Here is a 25,894-nt window from a genome sequence, read left to right on the forward strand (position 1 = left end):
AAAAAAGAAAACCCAAAGCAAAACCGAGCGCAGCGCTCTCAGCGGGCGGGGACGCTCCGTGCCGGGGTGCAGCACCGAGGGCTCAGCCGGACCCGAGAGCTTCGCTCCCCGCTCCCTGCTCCCCGCTCCCCGCACACGTATTTACACGCTCTGCCCATCGCCACCTGCATCCCAGCAGCACCGCGGAGCTGCAGACGGGGACGTGGCTGCTCGGGGACCGCCGCGACGACGCGGCCCTTGGCTTTTGGCACGGGGCTCCTCGCCCGGCCCTTCCCTCCACGTATCACCTCCAACTCCTCCTCTGTGGCCCCTCCTCCTCCTTCCCCCCCCCGCTGCCCCAGCTCTTGGGGACCTCCGTATCGTTATTTTGGGGGGATTTGGGGGCTTTTAAAAAAATTATTTTTTTTAAGACACAATTTTCCGCGATGGAGAGCGGAGCCCGCGCCCCGGGGCAGCGCCGGCACAGCGCAGCATCTGCATAGACACCCGCAGGGGAAGGCAAAGGGCTCGGGGGGGTCTGGAGGGTGTTCTGTGGGGGGTGAGGAGAAGGGACGCCCACGGCGGGGGAGGGGAGCTGGGGTCACCCACGCTGCTCCATCCCGACCTCAAAACAACACAACCAAAGCAACACAAAGGAATGCTCCGCTCAGGACCACGCTCCTGCCCCAGCCCCTCCCCGATGGCACCGCGGGGCCGCCCCCTCCTGCCGACCCCAGCCCTCTCCTCATCAAGGCACTTTGGCAGAGCAGCTCTCTCGCTCTTTGGGCACTTCCCAGCCCGGTTCGGGGCCGCTGGCACGTGCTCGGAGCAGGGCGAGAAGCGGGGCCGGGGGCACACGGCGGGCAGCAGCCTCCATCGCCTGGCACTCACTCCCTGAGCAAAAGCAGCTACTTCTGAAAGGAAAAAGGAACGCGAGGGCTGGGTCAGGCAGGGCACTGGGCTGCCATCGCCAGCCCCAGCGTGCACCCAGGGTGGCAGAAAGCCGAGAGCGTCCCACCAGGACAGCCCAAGGCACAGCCCTTCCGCTTCGGGGAATGAGATGGGCCGGGCAGCGGCACAGCGCGGTGTGATGGAGGGGCTGGGTGAGCACCCAGGGGGGCTGGGCTTGAGGCCACTGCATCACTGGCTGCAGGATGGCTGCATGCGGAGCACCGAGCGCTGCGGCACAGCAACACCTGCCCTGCAAACACGCGCCAGGGCACGACGCGGTTGGGGTGACAAGGAGGGGGGGAAGCTCCCCAAGGGCGAGCAGACCTGCCTGGATGGATGGATGGATGGATGGATGGATGGATGCATGGATGGATGGATGGATGGTGACCCAGACATCAGCTTCCTCCTGGTAACGTCCTGCACGATTGCTTTCCAGTTTTCCTTTCCAAGAAGCGCTGAAGGGCTGAACCCTGGGGCGGCCACCTGCAGCCCCAGCTCTGGGATGGGAGCTGTGATGAGGGACGTGCCGCCAGCCCTGCCCTCCCTCCGCCCCCAGGTGCTCCACATTTCGCTTCCAGCAGTCCCAGCCTGACGGGAACCTGCACGGAGCCTTCCTCTGCCCGGAGCCCTGGGCAGGAGGATGCCCTGGGGATGCCCAGGATCGCTGCTGCTCCATGGGCAGGAGGAGCGCTCGGACCCCCACGCGCTGAATGCTTGAGACATCATTTATGTGATTTTTTTTTTTTCTTTCTTTCTTTTTATAAAGAGACTAAAACAAGAGTCAACAGCTACGAACACAAAAGTTTAAAACGGCAGCGGTGGATCTGCCTGCGCCAGCAGGACGGGGTGCTGGAAGGAGGCGGCGGCATGTGCCCAGGGCGGGGGTCCCGCCACGATTCACAAAAATAAAAATGTTACAAAAAATTAAAATAATTATAATAATAATAATAGTAGTAGTAGTAAATCGGGTTTGCCAGCTTCCTCCCTGCACAGTTCTCTGCATCTCGGCACCTGGGCGAAGCATCCTCCTCCTCCCAGGGCTCCTCGCTGCTCCTCTCGGCGTCCGTCCCAGCTCCCGGGCCCCTGCACGGGCACTTGGCGTGGAGGCGACGAGGGGAAATCCCAAAGTGCAGAAGGGGAGGTGGGAGTCCGCGGGTGCCAGCGGCGTGCAGGCGGGCGCGGGAAGGCAGGGTGCACGCTGCAGCCGCAGTCCGGAGCAGGAGAGGAGGATGCTGGCAGCTCACCCTCGAAGTCTTGGGATTACAAAAGCTGAGAACTACAAAACTAAATACAAAGGGGGAGAGGCAGCGCACGGGCGAGCGCGGCGCTGCCGAGCGCCAGACCTCTGTGCTCCCGCGCCGTGCCGTGCCAGGGCCGGGACGCCGCCTCCCGCTGCCGGCCCCACCGGGCGCTCCTGCGTGGCGTGCCCAGGCTGCTCCTCACACCTTGTAGTAAATGTTGGCTGGGCTCTGCGGGGGCATCTCCTGCACGATGTAGACGGGGTGCCCGTAGTCCCCGCTCACCTTCTCGTAGTGCGGGCAGTAGTTGTTCTCTGTAGTCCGTAAGGGGATGATGATGTCGCTGGGCTCTGAGCCGGCGTTCCCGCTGCATTTGGGGCTGGCCAAGGTGCTGAGGGACAAGGCTGCGGCCCGCTGCTGCGTGTGCTTCCGGTGCCGCTTGCGGATCTTGATCAGGAGGACGACGAGGAAGATGATGATGAGGATGAAGATGACGCAGCCCGCGCCGATGGCAGCGAAAACGGCAACCTTGGAGCTCAAGAACCCGTCGCTGGGACCTTGGGTCTCCTGGCCGTTCTGGTTGACGGAGCCTGTGAGGAGGGGAGATGGGCATCAGTGTGAGCAGGTGGGCTCCCTGCCCTGTCCCACCCCACACGGGACATCTCACCCCCATCCCCTCCCCCTGGACCCAGCGCATGGCTCAGCTCCGGGCCGTGACCAGGGCGCACCTCGGGAGCTCTGTGCGCAGAAATGATGGTGGAGTCTGGGGCCCAGAGCCCTGCAATATCCGATGACTGACCCCCACCTCCCGCTGACCCTGGCCCCGGCAGCTCCGGGCCCCTGAGGGGCGGTCACTTGGCTGGCTGCACCGCAGGAGAAGAAAAGAGCAACTTTTCCCGACTTCATCTGATTTCACTTTTCTCTCAGCAGGGTCAGGAACTCAGGAAACCACCTTCAAAGGGCTTTCACACTGGTTCGGCTCAAAAACCCAAGGACCTCAACTCCTCCAAAACCTCTCAGATGTACGTGGAGGAACAGATGGGCAGCAGAGGGAGGAGGAGGAGGAGGAGGAGCGTGCTGAAACAGCACTTCTCTGCTGCACTGCTGCCAGCACAGCCTGGAGCCGGGAGAACCGCCTGGGAGCTCCGCTCAGCAGCACCTCACTGGGCCACCATGTGCAGAACCGGGGTGTGAGATGCTGGGGGTGCGGAGATGCTAAGGGATGCAGGGATGCAGCAGGTGCAGGGATGCAATGCCCAGCATCCTGCAGCACCCACGCCAAACTCATCCCGGAGCCTCCCTGCAGGCAGCACAGCCCCAGCCCGCGCAGCACATTCCTGCAGAAGCTACCTGGCTTGCCGGGCTCCTCCACCGTGGGGACCTTGTGGCGCGGGCTCTGTGTCACAATTTTCACGGTGTTGTCTGCCTCCTTGCTGGGCCGACTCGTCGTCAGCTGCTCCGGGATCACCGCGTTTGGATCTTGGGGGAAGAGAAGGGATGGATGAGAAATCTCAAGTCAACCTTGCCGCGGCTGGCCACCCCAACACAGCCACTCTGCTGCGGCTTAAACGTATGAGAGCTGGGGCAAGCCCAGCGGTAAGAAAACCTAGGAACAAGGACGCGGCCAGGGAACATCACCCGGCTGGGCTCCTCCTGGAAGAGGCACGAGGACGCAGGGTTTGGGGGAAGCTGCTCCCCACCCCTGTCCCACTCCCCGATGCCTTTTCATGCTTTCCAACCCCCCGTGCGTGGGCTGCAGCGCGCTCCTCGCAGGGCAGCAGGAGGACCACAAAGGAAGGGAGGCTGCCAAGGCCGCAGCGCTGCCTCTTTTGTTTGTTATAAATACTGGCCCCAAAGTGAAAACAAAATAATGAGAAGCAGGCAGCAGGAGCTCTGCATCCACAGCGGGGCGAGCACAGGCCTGTGGCGTGGATGGAGCTGGAGGCACTCGGCAGCCCAGGGATGGAGGTTCTGGGGTCACAGCCCCTGAAGCCCAGTGAACCAACTCTGGAAGTTGTCCATACTCCCAGCAGCAACTGGCCTGGCCTCACCGTCCCCAGAATCCAGAAACAAGCACGTGCTGGGACTGGGGCCCTGGTTCAGCTTCCCAACCAAAAAGACAGGCTGCCATAACACACAGCTGGGGGAAGCCGCATCAGGAAGCAAAGCCATTTGAGGACAGCTTGCAGGTCTGTGATGGCGGCTGGGCAGAGAGGGAAATGGGAAGGCTTTTCAGTTCCTCTGTGGGTGTGGAGGGACGATGAGCACCCTGGGAATGGCAGCCTGCTGCAAGCTGCAACTTATTTGCAGGAAAACAGAACCAATTCAAGCTGACAACCTTAGCGAGGAACAAAGCAGCTCCTCGGCCCTCAGCTCCCCCTGCTCAGACCAAGCACAGCCACAGGAAGCCCTTCTCCTGCGCCAGGAGCTTGGGTGCCCGCGCACCAGCACTCACCCTGCCCCACTTTCATGACGATCTTCATGGAGCGCGTCTGGCAGACCCCTCCTTCCCGGTTCTCCAGGCCATCCAGTGTCCCGTTAGAGGTGGCTGTAAGGGCGAGAGGCGGGGGGTTATGGAGCTGTAAGGAACACAGGGCGCTGACAAGCTGGCTTTATTCAGCTCTCCCATCTGCGGCCAGTCGCCTTGGACCAGCGTAGAAAAATCCCAAGAGGCAGAGAAAAAAACCGTGTACGCCACTCCGCGCATCTCCCACCCTCCACCACCATCTCGGGGTTGTTTCCATAAGGCGGCGTGAACGCTGCCCACACGTTCACCCATCAGGAGCCGTGCAGAGCACTGCAGAGCAAGCAGCAGCCAACGAGCGCGTGGAGGTTTCACCCTCTGCAGCTCCAGGTGCCTCTGACCGCAGCGCAGTGCCCACCAGGTGCAGCACAAGAACACGAAGGGTTATTCCTTGCTCCCCTTGCAGCCAGCACCGGGCACGCCTCGCCCACAGATGCTGGCAGCGGTGAGGATGTGATCCCTCCAGCTTCCCCCCGCCGCCACATCCACACAAGTGAGCCATTCTCAGAGCCTGCGCCCTCCTCCCCCTTTAATTCCCGGATAATTTCCTTTGCTCCTTGGTGTATAATAGGAACACATGCATATGCACAGTTTAAATTATACATATATAATTACACACTGTGCCTCAGTAAAGAATGTAAACTCAGAGCCCCAATGGGCTCGAATGGCTTTAATTGCAGGGCAGAAGTCAGTTAAATTCACATTAACTTTTTTCTTTAGCCGGCACAGATTTTTTTAAGCCTCCCTCCTGTGGGAACACAGCGAGCTGCGTCCCCTGGTACCCACAGCAGGATGGAGCACGAGAGGGGAAACCACCAAACCAATCGGGTCAAGCACCCACCGGGCAGCCTTAGCATCATAGGCTTCATTCAGGCTGGAAAAGACCTCTCAGGTCACCAAGCCCAACTGCAGCCCATCCCACCATGCCCACTGGCCCAGTCCCTCAGTGCCACATCCCTACAGTTCTGGAACACCTCAGGGCACAGTGACAATTACAGGATGAGGAATGGGTAATGTTTTGCAGCAGGGCCAGGGCAGGTCTGAGAGCTATGGGAGCTCTGATGCCATCTCCCTGTGGGGCTGGAGCCCTTAGGAACACAGCTGAGCTCGCAAAGTGAGCTTGGACCACGCCAGGGCTGGGGCTGCAAGCCCTCTGCTCAGTCCAAAACTCTCCCTGCAGTCAAACCTCAGTGAGTGTTTTGCTCATCAGAGCTGCTCGGGCAGCCAGCAGCCCATGGACGGAGCTGGACTTGCACACGTCGGTTTGATAGGAGCGCTGTCAGCATAAATCCATGTACGGGGAAAGCGGAGAAACGTCCCCCAGTGCCTGCGTGAGCTCTTCCCAACTTGAGCTGAGTTCAGGCTCAAACAGCCCATAGAAACATCTGAGGGAGCTCATTCCTGCAGCACAGACGGCAGCTCCGTGCTCCCAGGCCAGAGGCACTGCTTTTGGGGTGAGATAAACCAAGATGTTCCATGTACAGCTTCCCTGCCCGGCATCACGCTGCACCGAAAGGGGACACGGGCTGCTCCACGCACATCTGGGGCTGCTCCATCTGCCAGACCCCAATCCTGCACCTGGGAACGGGGCAACACCCTCCCACAGCCAGGAGCCGGGCAGCACCTCCTGGGCACAGACCCATTTCCACCCGCTTTCACCCCAAACTGCAGCCTGTCCACACATCTCATTGCCAGGAGCATCACAACACCCTGCCCCACACAGGCCAGCAGGGCTGGGGGAGCGGCACTGCAAGCACCTCCACAGACCCCATGAGGTCTTATTTAGGAGGTGATAACTAATGAGAGCAAAACGACCAAAACAAAGCATGGCTGCAGCACTGGAGACCTTGCAAAGGTAGAGCACGTGGCAGCAACGGGAGACGTTGATTCCTCCAAAATAACTCCGCAGACATCGCTTTCAGATACGACCAAAATATTAAATGTTCAAACAATATAAAAGAGTGCCAGATGGAGAATCACATGGACGGGCTGAAGAGGACACAGCTGAGCATCCTTTCTCCCAAGCAGCACGCAAGACTTTGTTGAAGGAGCCTCTTCTTATCCTGATCATAATAATTATGAGGAGAAAAAGTAGCTTTGAAAGGGGAGCCACAAAAAAAAATGAAGCAGCTACTTGAGGGAACATGAAAGGGGCAGCAAAAAGGGCGAAACACTCACAAAAACCATGGCTGTCGTCTGCAGTGCAGCCTCTTGAAGCAGGCTTGAAACGAGGACGTGCACCCTCAGCTCAAAATAGGCCACAGCCAAAGCACAGCCAGCAGTGCAACCAGCACGGCCACATCCCAGTGACACAGGATGCAGTGGCGAGAGCCCGTGCACCCCGAGCAATCCCCATGTGGGTTGGCGGGGCTCCTGGAGAAGGGCAAGCAAGGAAATAAGGATATTCCGTGTGAAAAAGTCCCTTTGTCCAATGCATCTAAAAATCTGGCTGGAATGAAGAGAGAAGGGCAGCTGGCAGGTGCACCACCAGCCGATGTGCATGCCTTGCTGCTCACTGAATATCAGCAGCCACGGGAGTGGCTCAGGAGCAGCGTGCAACCTGGGAAGCACGTTCCCAGCCATGAAATGAAAGCTCACAGGTGATCTCCAGGTCTTGCTGATAAGAGCTGCTAGGATGGGTGCAGAGCTGTGGTGGCACTGCGCAGCACAGATTTGAAATGGCAGCTGAAATTCGGCATCACCAAACGCAAAGCAATGCACGGGAGAGAAAGGCTCAATATCCATACTGCACAGAGGGTTCAGTGAGAAGATTATTGCTTGGGTGAGATGCTGGAGACAGCCAGTAACGGCAAGCGCAGAAATGACGCAGAGCCACACGTGGCACCGGGCAGGGTCAGACCCGCTGCCCCTCTGTGCACTGCATCCCTGCATCCCCGCAGCAGCACGGGGCAGCTGGAGGCTGCAGGCAGCCCCAAGGCCTTGGGGTGACTCACAGGGCAGACCCCCAAGCGATGCATGGAGCTGAACGGGCAGCTGGGGAGATGCAGGGATGGGAAGAAGCAGATCTCACACCCCGGCAGTGCGGGCAGTGGCAGGGCTGGGTACAGCAGCACCTGGTGCAGAGCCACCTTCCTGCATCCCCGTGGATCTGAGGGGATTTGCAGCTCCTTGTAGGACCTAGGGAACAAAAGCAGCCTCCAGACAAATCACTTCTACTCGGGCTTAAAGACAGCGCAGCTCCCAGCCCGGAGAGCTATTAGATGCCTTTGCCTTAATGAAGCATTAAGCCTCAGGCTGCTGAGCGATGAGGATTTAACATTGATACTATTAACCATGTAATTGCTTGTCAATTTAGAAGAGATGCTCAGCCTGTGTGGAGCACAGGCAGGACCTCAGCAGGCTGGCACCGCTCACCTCAGTCCTTGGGCACAGGATCCACACAGCACCCAGCACCAGCCCGTGACACACCCCAACGGATGGGTACAGACCTGCTATGGGGATGGGAGGGATCCCCAGCAGCACTCCCACTCCTGTCCCATTGCACTCCCCATGCATCCTCTCCGCCTTCCTACCACTCCACTTAGAGCTGCACCATCGCTTTGTTTCCTCCACTAAAAATATTTCAGACAAGAGCTCGGTTTTGGCAAGTTGGAACCTCTGGAAGTAATACCTGGCAGCAGATAAAGGCAAGGGTCTCTTAAACGGTCAGCCTTGGACAGAGCGAGACGTTTGGTTTCTCTTCTGGATTCCCTCTAGCAGGGCTCCGTTATGATTTGGGCCCCAAAGCACAATTAATGTGCTGAGACTGTAGCGAATCCAAGTCTCTTTCCTTTTATTATTCTTAATTACTCTTCCATCTGTGTACAACAGCCCCGCTCCAGACCCAGCCAAGTACCGCATGGATACGGCGCGGCCGCTGGCCTGCAGCCCTCCCCTCGCCCCCAGAAGTGTCAAAGATTCAGGTTTCCACACTCTATCTCACAGCCCGCGCCGGTGCTCACGGCGGATTTCCCTTCCTTTCGGTGAGCCCCAAGCCCTGCACTCGGATTGCACACGCCTCACGCACCTCTGGGTGCAGATCCCGTGCAGATCTGCAAACACACTCCAGGAAGGTTTGCAACAAAAACCCAGCTCGTGCCACCCTCCCTCCCCTCCCATCTTTCTAGTTGTTTCCTGCACCCTCGCAGACCACGCTGCGGGTGTTGCGTTGCTGCATGTGCTGCAGCGGTGCTCAGCCCAATCCCAGAGCACCTCGCTTCATCCTCCCCCCTGGGGCCAGCACATCGCTGCAGGAGCGCAGGGACACTGCCAGCTCCCCCAGCGAGGACACCGCGCTCGGTCACACATGCCACCTTGCAAGCCCTGGGGCACCGGCCCGCATTCCTGCGATGACCCCCATTACTTTACCCCTCCCCATCCATGCTGCGGGGAGTTGAGCCCCGCACGCAGCCCCCCGCGCCCTCCCCACACCCCGGGGACGGAGCTGTCGGGCTGCCAGCGGGGCCGGGAGCCGCCTCCGATCCCAACAGCAGCTGCGCCGGGAAGGGGCCCCGCAGCCCCAGCAATGTGCACGCAGCCAGGCCGGCCCCGGGCTGCTGCAGGAGGCACAGGGCTTGGGTTTCACACAGCCGGCCGGCAGGCAGTGAGCCCAGCCCCGCTCGCAGCAGAGCCCACGCTGACGGCAGCAATGGGGTCTGCTCCCCCCGCAGGCATCCCAGAGCTCGAGGACCTGCAGCCCCCGGCACCGTCCTAACCCCGAGCTGAGTTCCATGAGCAGCGCTCCCTGTTCATTCCCTGCCTCCTCCTCTTTGCTTCTCGGGGTCCCACAAAGAGCGCAGAAAAACGTGGGTGTTTGCTACAGAACGCACCATCCCAGGAACGCACGAGCTGGGCCTGTAAAAGCAGTGAGGCTCGAATCCTTCTCACTTCCCAGCACCGTTTGCTGCTGCCCCCGCCGCCGCGACCCACGCGCGCATCACGGCTCCTCCAGCACCAACCCCAACAACAGCTGGGAGCCACCAGCAAAGGCGGCTTTGATGGCTTCACCCAGCACGGGCACGGCCCCACGCAGAGGGGAGAGGCCAGCACGAAGCAGCACTGACAGTGAGTGCAGGGGGACGTGCAGGTGCGCTGCCACCCACCAGCAGCAAGCAGGCAGCCCTGGGTGTGTACCTGGCTATGTAGAAAGGGGCTGGATAAATAAATAAACAGATGTATGCTGAGAATTAAATATACATCTATAAATATATACATATAAATATAGAAATAAACAAACGTAGCTGTAAGTAAATAAAACATTGAACCAAGCAGGCGTCCTCCCTGCTCGCAGTGCCCCAGCCCTGTGCAAGCGCAGCAGCCGGAGCTGCCGTGCAGGATGGATCCTGTGCTGCACCCTTTGCTGGATGCCTGCAGGACTCACACCTTCCAGACAGAGCTATTTTTGCTCCAGCAAATCGTTAGCACACTGCTTGGTGAATATTACCGGGCTCAGATACACCTTGGAAAGCGTTAAGTGGTTGCACTGGGTCTGTCTGGGGTGAGCGAAGCTTTCTGCTGGTCAGGGCCAAGCCACCACCAGGACCAATAAAACACTTTGTTAACCCCATCCTTTAGAGAGAGGCAGCTGCACCACGAAGCACAGCTCCAGCAGGGGTAGGTGAGAATGCACACGAACAGGCAGAACAGAACGTGGGAACGGCATCAGCCTGCAGAGCAGACGCACACCGCCGAGCTCTGCTGGGCTCCTGCCTCCCCTCTACATGCAAACCACACACCAGGCGATGAGCTCAATGTGGCAGAGGGAATTGTACAACAAGAGATTTGCTTCTCAGTGCCCTGGCTGCATGGTCACCTGCCCCCCCCCTGGGAGCGGTGCTCTGCTGCTGTCCGTGGGCAAGAACCGAGGTGCCACACAGAGGAAGATGCTTGAATACGAGTGATGACATCGAGAAAGTGATTTCCCAGAAAAGCTGCTTTTTGATGGAAAAATTATAATCAGCTCTAATTAGCACTGTAATTAAGAGTCACAGCCACGCGGCAGGTAACCTCGTCAGGGCCAGAAAGGACTGCTCAGTGCAGCAGCACCGCTCAGCTGCACGCTCTCCTGCATCCAGCACACTGAGAGTCCACGTGGGATCAGGTCACAGAATGAAGCCTTTGTCCTACATCTATCCACCCCCTGCCAAAAAAAGGCAGCGTCAGGAGGAGAGAGACTATTGCAGAGGCTCGGGGGCAGCTCTGAGCAGCGAGCTGCACGTCACAGGAAAAAAAAGTGCCATGTAATTCTCCACCTGATGCTCTGCCAGAGTCATTTGTGGGCCCCGCTGGGACCCGGGCAGGAGGAAAGCACTTATTGAGTTTTAACAGGGTGTAAATCTCCTTGGTTAGGTAGCAAAACATCTGTGACTCCGACCAAGCAATCTGTCGCGGGGCCCCGAAGGACAGACGGACGGAGACGGACGGCCGCGGCGGGCTCAGCGGGGCTGCGTCAGCACTGCCCGGATGCAGAGCTGGAGGGGGCTCAGAGCAAACCCAAAGTTACCAGGGAGCAGAGCAGCCGATGTGTGTGCAGATGTGCTGGGGCTGGGATCTGCTGGGCTTGGCTGCGGGTGGGAGATGCAGAAGGTGGAAAGCAGCAGGGAGGTAGCGGGCACGGGGCACGCTGCGGGACAGCCAAGAGGAAAGCACACGCTTTGCATGCACACCAGGAATCTGCTGGCAGGGGGGAGGGCTACAGGGGTGCAAACAGCCCCGCAGCTGGGATGGCACGCAGCCCCAACCACTCTCCTGCTCCCAGCCCTGCTCCGGGATGCGGGGCTGCTGCATCTCTGAGCTGTGGGAGCCGGGTGCTTCCAGGAGATGCTCAGCACAAGGCCAGTCGCCAGCACAGCACCTGCTCTGTGGTCACAGAGCTAGGGAGGACAGGGCCCCGCAGCCCTGCACTGGCTGCAATCACCAGTGCCAACGTGGCAAGCCGGGATCAAAGCACAGCGTCATCACACAGCAGCAAAACCATCACTCCTAGGGCAAAGCGACTTCAAACAGCAACACGAGCTCATCCTCCCCAGCAAGGCGAGTTTTGGGAGGTGAGCACGCAGCCGGGCAGCCCTCCGCCAGCACAGACAGGCCGGCCAAGAGGATTTCAAAACGCAGACCATTAGAAATTAAAAAAAGATGGAAAGGAGCTACATATCGCAACTCATTCATGCCAGAGCCCAGCTCGCTTGCAGGGCTGCACGTCCCATGGAGCAGGTGGTGCAGCACTTCCCAGAGCCCGCAGCACGGGCTCGGCTCACAGAAGCACAGCAGAAGTGACACATGACACATTCCACATAAGGACAGGTCAGAGCTAAGGGTCGCTGGCAAGCCCACGGCAGTGCAAAAAGTGCAGACAGCTCCTGCAGGGGTTGAGCCCCTCGGGTGGTGGCTCCCCAGGGACAAGAAAGCATTTCTGGGCGGTCCTGTGCGCAGCCAGGAGTTGGACTGGATGATCCTTACGGGTGCCTTCCAACTCTGGGTACTCCGTGATTCCATGAAAGCACTGTGGGTGTGCAGGCAGCAAAAGGAAAAGCAGTGCGAGGGGCACTCAGGGAGCAGCAGTGATTTAAAACAAAGCGCTGCGCATCGGCTGCCTGTGCTTATCGGCTGCGCACCCCCAGACGTGCCCACACGCTGGGAGCTCGTTTCAAGCCATCCTCAAGCTGAAGACTCCTTCAGCCTTTCAAGTGCCTCGGTAAAAACTCACTCCCAAAGCAGCCACGCTTCAGTTTTTCCTGTGCTATGAAGGAAGCACCGCTGAGGACATTACCTCCTCCTGGCAACGTTGCGCTTCACCCCGAGGACCCCCCCCGTGCTGCTGGCAGGGAGCTGGGCTCACCAACGGGGCACAGCGGGCAGCAGCAGATCAAAGAGCCGGGCACTGCCCTCCCGGCCGGGCGCGGGGACGCGGGCCCTTTCTGATGGGGCTTTTCATCCCTATTAGCGCCGTGAAAGGCTGAGCCATGAGATCAGCTGCCAGGGGCTGCGCGGGGACAGCGCTGAGCCGAAAAGGTCAGGAGGGAGGAGGAGAAGAGAAAAGAGGCAGAGGCTTAAGGGACAGGGCTCAACAAAATCGCATTTACCGTGGTCACGGTCTTCAGACAAGCCTCCGAGACAAGGAACCGCGTGTTGTCTAAGGGCCATTATTTGGGTTTGACATGTCCAGCACTGGGGCTTTGAAGTTCTGAGTCAGGCACGGTGAGAGCCTGCTCGTCCCCCACACCACTGCCACCTCCCGCGGGGACCTGAGTGGGGCAACCCCCATTACCCCATCACCCACAGACCTCCAGCACCCCCAGACCTAGGCACAGCTCCAGGACCTCCAAACTCAAGTTAGACGGCTCTGGGACCCCCAAACTGGGGGACAGCTCTGGGATCCCTAGATCCACCAGCCAGCGGGGAGGAGCCCATGCCCGCAGCCCAGTGACGGCGTTCCCAGAGCGCATCCCCGCAGCCGTGTCGCAAGGGCAAGGAGGTTGCGCAGCTGCAGCCCATTGGGGTGAAGCATGAGGAAGTTGGTTAATTGGGGTTTTATCAGCAGAAGTTCACAGCTCTCATCACGGCATCAAACAGCACTTTTGCTTTCAACTCGACTTCACCCAGCGAGTTGTGGGACGGGAGATGAGGAGCACATGAAAGCGGCCACATTCAAATGGGACCAGCAGGAAAGCAGCAGAGCACGTGGCTGCTGGGCACCCGGCATGGCCCCCCAGCAGCACCACGGCTGCGCGCACAAGGGACAAGCAAGTACGGCAACGTGTCCCAAAAAGAGAAAAAAAAAAAGAACAGAATAAGAAAAGGAGGATTCTGGCATTTGGCAGTACACAGGTGACCCTCTTCTCCACATTAAAATTCAATCTAGAATAGAAATAGAAAAGTGCTGAGGAAGAAAGGCCCAGGGATGAGACCCACATCGCAGAGGCAGCAATGGCTGACAACAATAGCTCTTGCCAGGTTGGGTCTAATTGCATCTAAAAACAGAAATGCAAGACAAGGGGTTTAAGGGAACAGCCGGTGTAATGTATCTGGTCTTGCTGAATTCTGCTGCCAAAAAATGTTAGATTGGATTACAAACATTATTACATCAAAAATGGATTGAAGGGCTTAAAGACTAACAATCAACAGCAAACGTATTTGGTTCGTGAAGCGCACATCTTCTGTGGGCTCCCTTCTACTTCAGCACTTTCTGCTAACGACCCTGCAGAGGACGGGCACTCAGCTGCTGCCTTCCCACTGCTCACGGGGGGGAACGGGGAGGGCACGAGTCTGCCCAGGGTGCTCACAGGGGGACACCAAGGAGGTGCACCCAAAAACCAGAGAGATGCTTCTGGACAAGGGATGAGGACACGCACAGATGCAGAACAAATCACAGGAAATTGGAAAAGATAAGGCTGAAACGAGGTATGGCCAGGTCTGAGACCCTGCAACAGACATCGCTGGGACCCACCAACACCTCTAGGACAGCACAGCTCTGCAGTTCTCACCTCCTCTAGCGTTTTGCTCTTGCAAGCCCACAGAGCATCTGCTGGTTTGTTTGTAAGCACTCAGAGCCATCCTTCCTCCCAGTACAGCCATGCACAAGCGACCGCTCCCTCATCAGCATTACCTAAACCCCCCCACACAATGCAGCCTCACTGCTGACCCCAGGAATGGCAGCAGCACCCACATCCATACATGGGTCTGAAGGGGAAACCCACCCCAAGCCCTCCCCTGGCTGCCCAGCAGCCTGCCCAGGCTGGGCTTTGCGCTTGGAGAAGGAAGCCCCAGCAGGCAGAAAGCAAGAATTTGCTTTTGCCGGATTCACCTCCCCACAGAGCAAACCAGGAACTGCACCGCAGAGAACCTCTCCCCTTCCCCATCACCAGGTGCCAACCAGACCCCAAAAGCAGGGGGGAACCTGCAGGAGACCAAACACACAAGAACCCACGGGCTTCCCTGAGCCCACATCTGCCGAGGAGCAATAATGGGAGCAAAGCACCAAATACCCAAACTGTGCCCCATCCCCGCAGCCCTGCCGAGCCTTTGTGCACGGCCCCGCCACACAGCCAGGAGCTCCTGCATCTTTTCCTTTATGAAAAGGCTTAGGGAGAGGAATCACCTTCCCCTGTCCAGCCGCGGGAGAAAAGATGCTTTTAATGAAAGCCTCCGGCTGGCATTGAGGGGCTCGGCGCAAGGATTCAGAGAGGATGGGGAGAGGTTACGTTTGCTTTCAAAAGCCTTTTTCATCGCTAAAGCAGCCTAAGCCGAGGGCTGAGTGTCCCTCGGTGATAAAAGTGGCCCTAAACGAGGCTTGGCATATCCAACGTGACGCGGGGGAGCGGGGGGGGGGGGACGGCCCTGAATGGCGGGGACGGGACCGCGGGCGCTTGCAGCGGGGCTGGGACGGCGCTGTCCCGCAGCCGGGGCCGTGTGCTGTGTCCCCCGGCTTAGGGCCGGCGGGAGAAAAGGAAGAAAAAATCCTTTTGTGTGTCCAGGCAGGCTGGGGGAAGAGGGGAATACAAAAAAAAAAAAAAAAAAAAAAAAGACAACACGTGGGTGGTCTGCTCGGGAGACTTTTGACTTTGTTTTTTTGGCTATTTTATTTCTTGGCAGAAGGAGTTCCTGGGGCTGCTGGGCAGAGGCTACGGGCAGATCACAGGAGCATCCCCAGCCCACCCAGGGGCCAAAGAGCAGCGCACAGCGGCCGCCCGGCCCCCGCACCGCCGGGGCTCGCTTCAAAGCACGGAGCAGTCAAGAGAAATTAAAGTCAGAAACGGTCGGAGCTACGCGGGCAGGGGGCACCGGGGGGGCACTGCAGCACCAGCACTGCTCCTGGGGAGGGGGACAGGACACGGGGGGAGGGGGGCAGCGGGAGCGTGACAGCCTCCAGATTCCCCAGTGCTCGGGTGGAAACCAGATTTCAGTGCGAATAGAGAGAAAACTGCTGCATGTGGGACAAGGTTCAATGCGCCAGCAGTGGAATAAAAATGCAGTTGCAGTCTTCTAACTCGGTAAGGAGAAAGGAAAAGCAAGGCGAGAAATAATAATTAGAAAAAAAAAAAAGACTGCTTTTACACCAGCAGCCAGGCAACACAAACACAAGCAGCTGAGGAGGTAGCATGGTGGGGACAGGTGTGCTGGCAGCCCAGGTGCACACGGATTGCAACGAGGAAACCCATGCACCCACGCTTCCTGAGCCTTCTGTAGGCTCCGAGTTTGTTCTGGTGAATGCATTTGTCCTGGAAAGGTATTTCCAGCTGCAGAGCATGGTGGGCTCCCTGCTACAAGAGAGAGCTGCCAGGGGTGCAGCTCGATGTGCAATGCAGGACCCACAGCAGCCCCACACACAGAGCAGCTGCTGCCCAAGCACTTCCCGGCGTTTGCCCCAAATACGAAAGGAAAACCTGTGACAGTGCTTTCAGCCCCTCTCCCCACTCTTTGCCTGCTGCACAGAAAGCTCATGGCTGAATTAAGGCCTGCTTCAGCTGCAGACAGGGCTGACCTGTCCCATGTCCTGCGCCCTGGTTACTCATGGTGAGCCAGGCAGGACCCACAGGGACCCACAGCTGCATGCAGCAGAAGCTCATTGCTGCACCAGGTCCTCACCCAGCTGCAGCACCACGGGGCTGGGAGCAGGTGAGCAGAAGGGCCATTTTGGCAAGAATCTGCTGCAATCCCTTTTGCACCATCCTGTGCTCAAGCCAAGCATTATAGAGAGCTGAGCAAATGTATGCTAAGGATCCAAGGGTGGGCTGAAATCTGACCTGCAGGAGCCCATTTGGCTGTTTCCTCAGTCCCAGGCTTAGTGAAATTATGCTGCAGTGAAAATAAAGCAATTTCCAACACCAGATAGGGCAGCAGGGAGCTCTCAGGCTGGCAGCATCACCGCGCCACCTCCTGCCCCACAGCCCCGAGCTGGAGGATGCCTGTAGGATCTTGGCTACCCGCTCTGACAGCAGAGAGCTCAGGCTAAAAATACCTCGCTGACCGACTCCAGTGCCCCAGCCTGCAGTCTCGGCTGACCCCTGTGCCAGGCTGCTTGCTGGTGAGCCCGCAGCACGTGACGGTGAGCGCAGGGGGCAGCGGGGCCACCGTGCCCTTTCCCGGCTGCTGCGCTGTGGGCTCGCACGCGATGTGAGCAGCCAAGCAGAAAACCCAAGGCATGGGGCAGGGGGAGCGGGAGGAGGCGGGCATCGCTCAGGCCCAGCACCGTGAGGGAGGAGGGGACGCAGCCCCAGCAACGAGCACACAGCCACCAAGGACGATGGGAATGCACTGCTTGGTACCCACAGGTGCACCCCGTGCGCATTATCTGTGTGCTCAGAGGAAACTCAGCCTCCTTCCTTCTACAAAGCCATGTTACAGAGGGAAACAACAACAACAACAGGCCAACGTGGAGGATTTTACAGCCACTTAGATCATAACAAGCTCCAGGAGCAACTCCCCAGGCTGCTTCTCGTGGCAGGCAGCGAGGACAGCTCAGACACTTCGCACACCGTCAGCATCCCAGCGCCCTACAGGATGGCCCTGCAGCACTCCAGCCTCACAGCCCGGCACCACAAACAAGCTCCAGCCGTGAACCACTCCAGACACAGAAACCATTCCGGCTGTGGGCAGGTCTCACCCCGCTGGAGGGGCCGTCCCGGCTCCTGGCGCTGCCAGATAAGCGCCCGGGACCCCTCGGCTGGCACATTCCTCCCTTCTCCCATCCAGTGGGAAATATTTTCCGTGCGTGTCAGCTCTGAGCAGCAGCCAAGTCCCAAAGCAGCGCCTGGTGACACTCCGCAGGCCCCCGCAGCCCCCGGCGAGGAAGAGGAGGGCGACTCACATGTGATGAAGTAATCCTGCTGCCGCTTGAACTCCAGGCCCATGTAGTTGGGGCTGAACTCCTGAAACTTGATGGTGAAGCGGATCTCCTGCTCGGGCCGGTTGCACGTCACCAGAACGTTGGGGTCCATGACGGTGCTGCAGGCATCTGCCTGGTCCTTTTTCACCAGGTACAGCTTGTAGTATTCGTAAGGCTTGGACGGCTCCGCCTTGGGGCAGATAATGTCCAGTTTGTCCCCGATCTCTGGGTAGATGACCAACCCTTTCCCACTCATGAATCTGGAAGAAGAGGAGAGGGCGAGATGTTAGCAACACTCATACCCAGGTGTTCCACCCCGCGCACAACCTACAATTTATTTTGGACATAAATTCTGCTGTTCTCCCTCCACAAAATGCTTTTTTTTTTTGTTGTTTGACACCAACATGAAGTTCTCCCATTCCCAGCAGCAAGGCCAGAACCTTCCCACTGCTGCCACCACCCCACAGAGCCGGGCTGGGCTCTGCCCATGCGGTGTGCCCCAGGGCCAGGCAGACGGCTTCCTGCAGAGCCGGCTGTAATTAGGGAGCAGTGGGGAGGGATCCCTCCCCACCCCGCTCACGGAGGAATTCCTGTCCTTACATGGCAGGGAGGGAAGCATCTCGCAGGGCAGCTCCTACCCACCCGGCCGCTGCCGCGGCTCAGTGGCGTGCCCAGGAGCGTGGGAGGACCGGATGGAGAGGAGCGAGGAGGGAGGAAAGCTATTTGGGGCTGGAAGGCAGGGCATTGCGGAGGGAAGGAAGGCAATGTGCTGATAATTAACATTCAGATTTCATTATTGCAGAGCTATACTCTGAAGTAGAGGATTAGGGCAACAAGGAGGGAAGCAGCAGAGCATCTACTTTGATGTAGGCAACGTAATGCGTTCTGATGGAAGATAACACGGGAATGGACGTTCCTGCAAAGCTCTCTGCTGCAACTCCTTCGTGTAATCTGTGCAAACCAGAGCTGCGCTCCGCTGGGCTGCACTGCACACATCCACAGTTCCTCTCCTTCCTGCAGCCCCTGCCCCATGCCATGGCAATGGAGCTGCCTCCTCCCAGCGTCAGCGGCGCGGGCTGAGGTGCCAGGCACCAAGGAAACAGCATCAAACATACAGGACCAACCTGCTCTGTGGCTCCTGTGCAAGTCTTAGCAAGAAGCCGCGGAGCTGAAACCAGAGCTGCAGCAGCCCAGGCTGCGGGCCTCTCGCTACACAAGATTTACACGCCAGGGAAGGCAGGCGGAGCCCAAGCCCACACACACCCGGTGCCCTCGGCAAGGGCTCCCGAGTCAGGTTTCAGCTGCAGGAGCGGGAAGGACAGAAGCAGCAGGCATTGCCTGCACCTCGCCATCAGCCCACGGGGCAGCTCCACAAGGCCACACGTGGGGACAGCAGCTATGACTGCCCTCCATGCATGCTGCCTCTGACACAGAGCTGGATTCGGGTGTGCTGGCTGCTCCATCCCGTCTGCCCCCCACATCCTTCTGAGGGCAGCAGAACACAGCGGCCCCAGCGGTGCCAGCAGGTCACCAGGAATGGGGACAATCTGAACCACCCCAACTCAACCAGCCGCATAGAAGCAATTCTGATTCCTAGAAGCCACAACCTCTGGAACAAGGCTCTCCAGCAGCCCCAGAATAGAGCAGGAAGCTTCACCCCTCTGCAGCCAGGCTGCTGCGGGAAGGTAGAAGGCAGCCGGCACTCCAGGTGAGCCACCAAGTAGGTCAGCTGGACCCCGGCCAGAGCATTACACGCGATAAAGGCTTCCCCCACCCACTGCCTGTGCCCTGATGCAATCCCAGGAGATGTTCAGTCAAAGATGCAAAGAAGCCCCTGCCCCTCCCTCCCCTTGCTCACCAACCCCACCCTGTGCGAGGCCACAGACATGCAACACAAGTAAACACTTGCATGCTCACTCACAGGTTCCCACCCTGCGAGGCAGCTGGATCCCACATTCATTTCTCCGCAGTTGGGCTGAGTCAGACGTTTTCTGGCAAAAGGCTCCCGAGTGACTCAAATTCCCTCCTTCAGCCTCTGCCAGCTCCCTCCTGCCCAAAAGATGCCAAACAGGAAGCCGCAAACAAGTCGAGCAGATGTCTCGCGACTCCGGAGCCAGGGCAGAGGGCTCCCATCCACCTCCCAGCAGTGCCAGCACAGCCCGCGTGCCATCCCCGCGGCTCCGGGTTGGGTCACGCCAATTTCTGAGCACGGCAGGACGGGAAAGTGTGGGGAGCGAGGGAGACGATAAAGGAACGCCGCTGAGAGCATCCAAACGCGGCTCCCCGTTGGCATGCCCTAATCTCACAAAACTCAGAAACGTTTGTTGTGTTCGTTTTAAGGACAAAGTCATAACCAATTTTCTTAACGTGAACGCTCCATCTCAACATCAGAAGCACGCAGCTTCTGCCTGGGCATTAGCCCAGGAATATTTTCCAGGCTTCCTACGCCAGCACCAAGAACGAGTCACTGCCACCGCACGCAGCACTCCATCACTGCCATCCCCATGGCTCCAGGAGGAGCTGAGCGGGCACGGCTCTGCCCCACGGACCCGTGCAGCCCACGCACCGCACACCTCCGAATGCTGCTTCCTGCGCACAGCGTTCCTGCCCATGTGCACGTTTCACCCTTTGTCCTTCTATTTCCCTGATGTTTTCTCCTCCATTTCCCTCTTGGCATGCTCCCTCTCTCCTCTAAAAGTAGGGCTGTCTCCAAGTGAAAAGGCTCTTCAGCCTCAGCAGGGATAGGAAAACCCTGAAAGTACCCTCAAAATAGCTCCCTCATTTCTTCGAACCCTTAATGATACATCAAGACTTTTCCCCCCGAATTTGGGCTTTTTTTGCAAGCACTGGCTTGTGGCAGCCATCCTAGGGAAGCCTGGAAACAGCTCCCACTGGGAGAGAGGCCAGGCCTCCAGAAATTCTCCTTTAAAACGAAAATGGTGAAGAGCACCATTGCTCCCGAGAACAGCCAGGAGAAAAGCGCCAAACATTTGGAGAATTCACCTTTGGACGTTATTAGAGCAAGTTTTACACATGAGAAATTTCACTTTACAAGGGTCTCTGAAGGCAAAAAAAGGCTCCAACTCCTGGCACAAGGTGACTCATCCTTACAAGGACACATCTTCAAATTGATGTTAACTGGAAAGAATGAACAAATTACTTTTAAATTAAAAGGGGAACTCATTGAGCCCTAAGAGCACATACTGTAATTTTGGGGAGGATCTGCTGTATTCCTCATCCATACAGAGTGGATTCCCCGCTTTAAGGTGGGGAGGGGAATCAAATTCAATTCAACCTTAAGGATGAAACTGTGACTGACATCTGCATAATAAAGCACTCGGGGATGCGGCTCGAGACATGCAGTGTATTAGACAACTTAAATTAGGATACGGCAGACTGGCGAAGCACTGAGAAGGAGGATGGCTGTTGCTCAAAGCAATAACCTACTTATGTCCCAGCCTCAGACAGCTACAGCCAGCGTGGAGGATGAGTGGACCCCGCGGCAGGGATGGAGTGGGAATGGAGCGGGCAGCACGCAGCCTCCAGCACCTTCCCCAGCACCTTTGCCACCCAAAGCCTCCAGCCAGCCCCGCTCTTCTGAGCAAATCACAGCACGATGGTTTCAAGGGCGGCAGAACCAAGCAGCCTTGTCACCCTTTGCCCCCCTCTGCTCTCCCACCATGACACAGAAATGCTCTCTCGTCCCGCACTGGTGCCAACATAAGCATGTGAGGAGCCCATCCTGCAGACACTGCATTTGCTGGGGTCGAACACACAAGAAAGGAAGCAAAGCCCCTGCAGGGCTGGAGAAGCATGGGCTGCTGCACGCGCCGGGATGCTTCTTCCCCAGGGACCTCCCAAATCTAAAAGCTGGAGCCGTTCAAGTCACTACGAAACCAGCAGCAGGCACTTAAAGCCGATGCAAATCGGGAAGCGTGCTCTGCTCAGCTCAGCTCAGCTGGGCCTCCTTTTTATCTGGAAATCTCAAGTGCTTCATGAGATCGAGCCTCGCAGCCGCAGGAGACAGCTGAAGGGCTTTGTCACCCCCGAGCGCAGCGCTGCTGCAGGCAGGCTGACGGCCACACGGTTGGCTCCAGCTCAGCTCCATCCGTCCCTGCAACCCAGCGCCTCGCATGGAGCATGCAGCCTCCCCACGTGCCCCTCTTGGGACAAGGAGGACATTTCTGCTTTGATTCATGAAGTATTTGTACCACCACCAGTCAACAGCTCACAGAAAACATCTCCACATCCTTTCTTTCAGCGTCAAACACAGTGGGAAAGATTAACTACAGCTACTTGAGTCACTTGCATTCCCAGCAGGCTCACCACGTCAGGGTGACACTGGTGGCACCGGCGCTGCCACCCACAGACCCAGTCAGGCTCCTGGTGCTGCATCCCGGGTGTGCAGCCCCGCGCACCGGCTGGCCCCGCAGCCCCACAAATTCCTGGCCCTGCAGGTTCCTTGGGAGCTATCAGGTGGCAGCGTCCAATTTCCTCATTGTTTCGGGAGGTGTTTTCTGATGGGAAAGGTGAAAAGGGTATTTGTGAGCCTTGTAAACCGATTCCTCCGAGTTGGGTAAACAAGGGGAGCTCTGTTGGCAGCCAGCCCCTGCAAGCCGGAGATGCCTGAGCAGAGAAACCCAATCGGGGGGCAGCCCCCCACTAAGGCAGGGGCTCGAGGTCGCTGGGGGAGCCCCCAGCCCCTCTGCGGATGGAACCAAAGGGACGAGCCCTGAGCCCCCTGCCAGTGGGAGCTGACAGAGTGACACGGGTGCGACAAGTGGGACCAGTGCAGTGACACAGGTTCCGTGCTCCCCAGCTTGCACAGTGTCTGGCGTCAGGCACGGCTGCACTGGCATCGCAAAGAGGATTTCATTGGAGAGGAAAAGGACCAGAGCAATAAGGGATAATCCCTCAAAATATGCCGCTGGGCTACTCGGGGGGATTTCTGTGGCCTTTGTTGCACGAGGTTGCACCCAAGTCAGTTTATAGGACTCTGTACCCCAGAATGTTCCTCAAGCAAAGGAAGACAAATCCCACAGTGCCTGCTGCCTCCTCCCTCTGGTTCCACACTGAAGCATCAAAGCTCTGCCTGCCTGTGTCAGCACACAGGAAACTGGTAAACTGCACGAAAACACACACATAATTTAAAGAATGGGTTAACATGCTTTCAAACAACCTATCTCCCAGCCCAGGTACTAACTGTGTCATGAGAACTGCAAAACCTCTGGGGCAGGCATCACATTTCCCTGTGTCTGAAGAACAAAACGTACCTCTTACTGTATTTCAGGCTTTGCAGAAAACAGAACAACAGAGAACAACTACCTCCTCCTTGGATAACATACTCCAAAGCATGAATTCTGACATACATACAAGATGACATATGCTAAATGCTGTTTTCTTCAAAGAAATCCAAAAATAACCATCTTGCAAGGAGGACATGTACTCTTAGCAGCCAGGGCTGCAGGAAGGCCTGGCAGAGCGAAGCGCTGCGAGCAGAGAGCAGCAACCACCCATTTAGATGTGGCATTTACTGCTGTGCAAGAGCTACGGGTTCTTCGAGTCCTTCAGGAGCTGAGGACCATGTCAGGAATGCTCACCCTCCTAACAGAGCATATGGGCTTGCTTTGGAGAGTTTTCTGGGGGCTACGCAATCTCCATGGCTCCTGTAGGTCCCCATGGCTCAGAAACGTGCTCTGAGACAGGAAGCAGCCGGCAGCTCTGTAAGCTGAAGTGGTCCAGTAAAGAGCTGGAGACTCCATGGAAAAACTTGTGAAAAGCATTCATGCAGCGTACACAATGCGTGAGAGTTTCACTGGTGTCCAACCACAGCCAGAAGCAGAAGCCCTCCACTTCCTGCCTTGTTCCTGCTTGCTTTTCATGAGCCTACCACTACCATGTCACAGCTGAGAAGGCTCTCTCTGCTCAAGAAGAGCCCTCTTGCCCGCGCAGGCAGCCTCCAGCAGCCCACATCCATCCCAGAGAGGAGCAGGAGCAGAAGAACTGTGCCAGAGAACCAAGAAATCCAGGTTCCTACCCAGCTACCAGTCCATGTGCTGAAGCAGGAAGGTCCAGATCCATACAACCTTTTTTTTTTTCCCTTCAATCTACAGTGCTATTACAATCCAGTTTCTCCTTTTTGACTCTTGCTAACTTCTTGGAACAAAGATATCCCACGGAAGGACGTTCATTGCAACTTAAGCAAAGCAGTTCCCTGCTCTCCTCCACCTCCCATCTGTGTCTATCACCTTCCCATTTGTCGAGTTATTCGTCACTGCAAGGAAGGGTAAATAGGAGCACGTGATTCCCCATCCTCACGCTTTCAGATCCCACTTCTTTCATGTGCTCTTCTATTCTTAGTCTCCGCTAAGTGCAGCCTTCGATCTCTTTTTTCCTGCTAATCTCTGTATAATTATTTCCACTGCCCTTCTGCAGACCTCCTCTATTTCTGTGGTATCCATTCTGTGCTGGGGCGATGAGAGCAAAGCACGGTGACTCAGGTAAGCCTTAAAGCAGCCTCATGGGGTGGTCGCTCCTTTGGCCTTGGCTTCAAGAACAACCACAGAAAGTCAGTGTTTTTTGTTGGTCCTTTACACCATCCCAGCCCAATCTCTGTGATTCCTTCCACCACCCGCTCCCTGCTCTACCCTCTCCATCCATCCTTCAGCCATTGACCCCAGCAGCAGCCTCCCACCCTTGGTCCTGACACCGGCAGGTTCCTGGGCAACACTCCCCACAGCCCGAGTCTTAGCAAAGGAACCGCCCGCAAGAAGCCAGCTCTGTCCACCAGCTCATGTCCTCCACCAACACCAACCGCAGGTGGTTCCCACCACAGCACGAGCCGAGCAGACAGCTAATCTCCCCGGCCCATTTCCTCCAGGCATTTAACCAGCTCCATAGCAATGCACCCCAGTCTGTAATTCTCAGGATCGGTCCTAATACCTTTAATGATAAACACAACGCTGGCTCCCTGCCCGCCCCCCGACACAGCAGCTGAATTAACGACAGATCTGCCTCGTTAGTGGGGCTGGGAGTGACCCCTCCTGGTGCCCCCCACTCCCTTCGCCCCACTTGCAGCCCCTTGGCCTTGTTCAGCAAGGGGGGGGATGTAGGCACGGAGCATTTTAGTACTGCTATCAGCACCCAAGACCCCCAAAAAAGGAGCTGTGTGAACAGAACCCCGTTCTTCCCTCCAGCACAAAGCGGGGTGCCTGCACAGCCTGGGGAGGGCCCGCAGCCCTGCCTCCTCCTCTGCAAACCACCTCCCGGAGATCCCCGCTCCCCACTCGACCCGTCCCCCTCCCGGACACACTTTAAGGCCCTTTTTTTCCACATTTCAGGTTTAATGAGGCCCATTCAACCCTCCCAAAGACAAAAGGCCCTTCTCGTTTCTAAACGGATTTACACGACGCATCAGTGAGGCAGAAATGGGTCGCCATGGCAACGCGGCCCAGCCGCCCCCCCTGCACGCGGCTGCCATTTTGTCCCCGCGCCGCGCCCCAAACCCCCACTGCTTCCACGGGGGGAGCACGGGAAGAACAGGGGGAAATGAAATAAGCCATAAAGACAATGCAGACTGAATGCACTGGGAATGGAGATGCACAGCCCCTGAGAACGCCCCACCTCTGGGGTCCCTGCTCTGTGGGCCCCCCCAGAACAGGAGCTCCTTGGCCCAGGACACCCTGTTCATGGGGTCTGTGCTCTGCAGGACCTCCAGAACAGGATCCCATTGCCCCAGGCCCCCCTGGTGCACCTGTCAGGGCCACAACAGCCACATCACACGTCCACGGAGGCCTCTGGGCCCCCCTGGGAGGAGGCCTCCTCTTAGATGAACTCAAATCTGCTTAAGTAAATGTTTCTCCAGCATATGTAATCCCTTGCAAGTTTTGCACCGATGACTGATTGGGGTTTATTATCAAACCGGAGTTAAAATGTAAGCAGAAGGCAAGTAAACACCAGCTGCAGGGGAAAAATAAAACGGGAACACCTCATGCTCCCAGCAGGAGGCTGCAATGGCGGAGCTGGGGAAGCTCTGCCCTCAGCTCCCACGCGTGTCTCCGCGGGGTGACGGTGGCTGTGGCGGTGCCGGGAGGCCACCCCACACCTCCCACAGGGCTCTTAACACAGCAAGGCTCCTGGACCACACCTCGTGCCCTAACTCCCTCCTACCTTGAGCAGCACAGATCCCATCACGCCTCTGCACCCTCCAGTGCCAATCCCTATCTGCCGCCCTCAGCCGTGATCCAGAACCACCACATCCCAAGGAATGAGCAGCTCGGCAGCACCAGCCCGTCCCTCGCCGAGGCTTTGCTCTGGGCTGACCGCATCCTCACCCAGTGCCATTGGGAAACATGATGGCAAGTGTCAAGTACAAGCCGG

General features: G+C 57.7%; 1 protein-coding gene across 3 annotated transcripts in view; it reads right to left on the reverse strand.

Moving 5' to 3' along the window:
* The window catches only part of EFNB1 (ephrin B1), a 50,638-nt gene continuing 26,388 nt past the window's right edge, over nucleotides 1,645–25,894 (reverse strand). For 2 of the 3 annotated variants that reach the window (XM_021406001.1, XM_021406000.1), the window contains exons 2-5: nucleotides 17,498–17,775; nucleotides 4,624–4,716; nucleotides 3,519–3,647; nucleotides 1,645–2,758 (exon numbers count right to left, since the gene is read on the reverse strand). In XM_021406001.1, the coding sequence (XP_021261676.1) occupies nucleotides 2,370–2,758; nucleotides 3,519–3,647; nucleotides 4,624–4,716; nucleotides 17,498–17,775 (889 nt within the window). In that variant the 3' untranslated portion in view covers nucleotides 1,645–2,369. Of the gene's footprint in view, nucleotides 2,759–3,518; nucleotides 3,648–4,623; nucleotides 4,717–17,497; nucleotides 17,776–19,436; nucleotides 19,632–25,894 lie in introns of those variants that run through there. The other variant, XM_021406002.1, reaches the window with a different exon arrangement.

The sequence above is a fragment of the Numida meleagris genome, chromosome 8 (assembly GCF_002078875.1).
Source record: "Numida meleagris isolate 19003 breed g44 Domestic line chromosome 8, NumMel1.0, whole genome shotgun sequence".
Lineage (NCBI taxonomy): Eukaryota > Metazoa > Chordata > Aves > Galliformes > Numididae > Numida > Numida meleagris.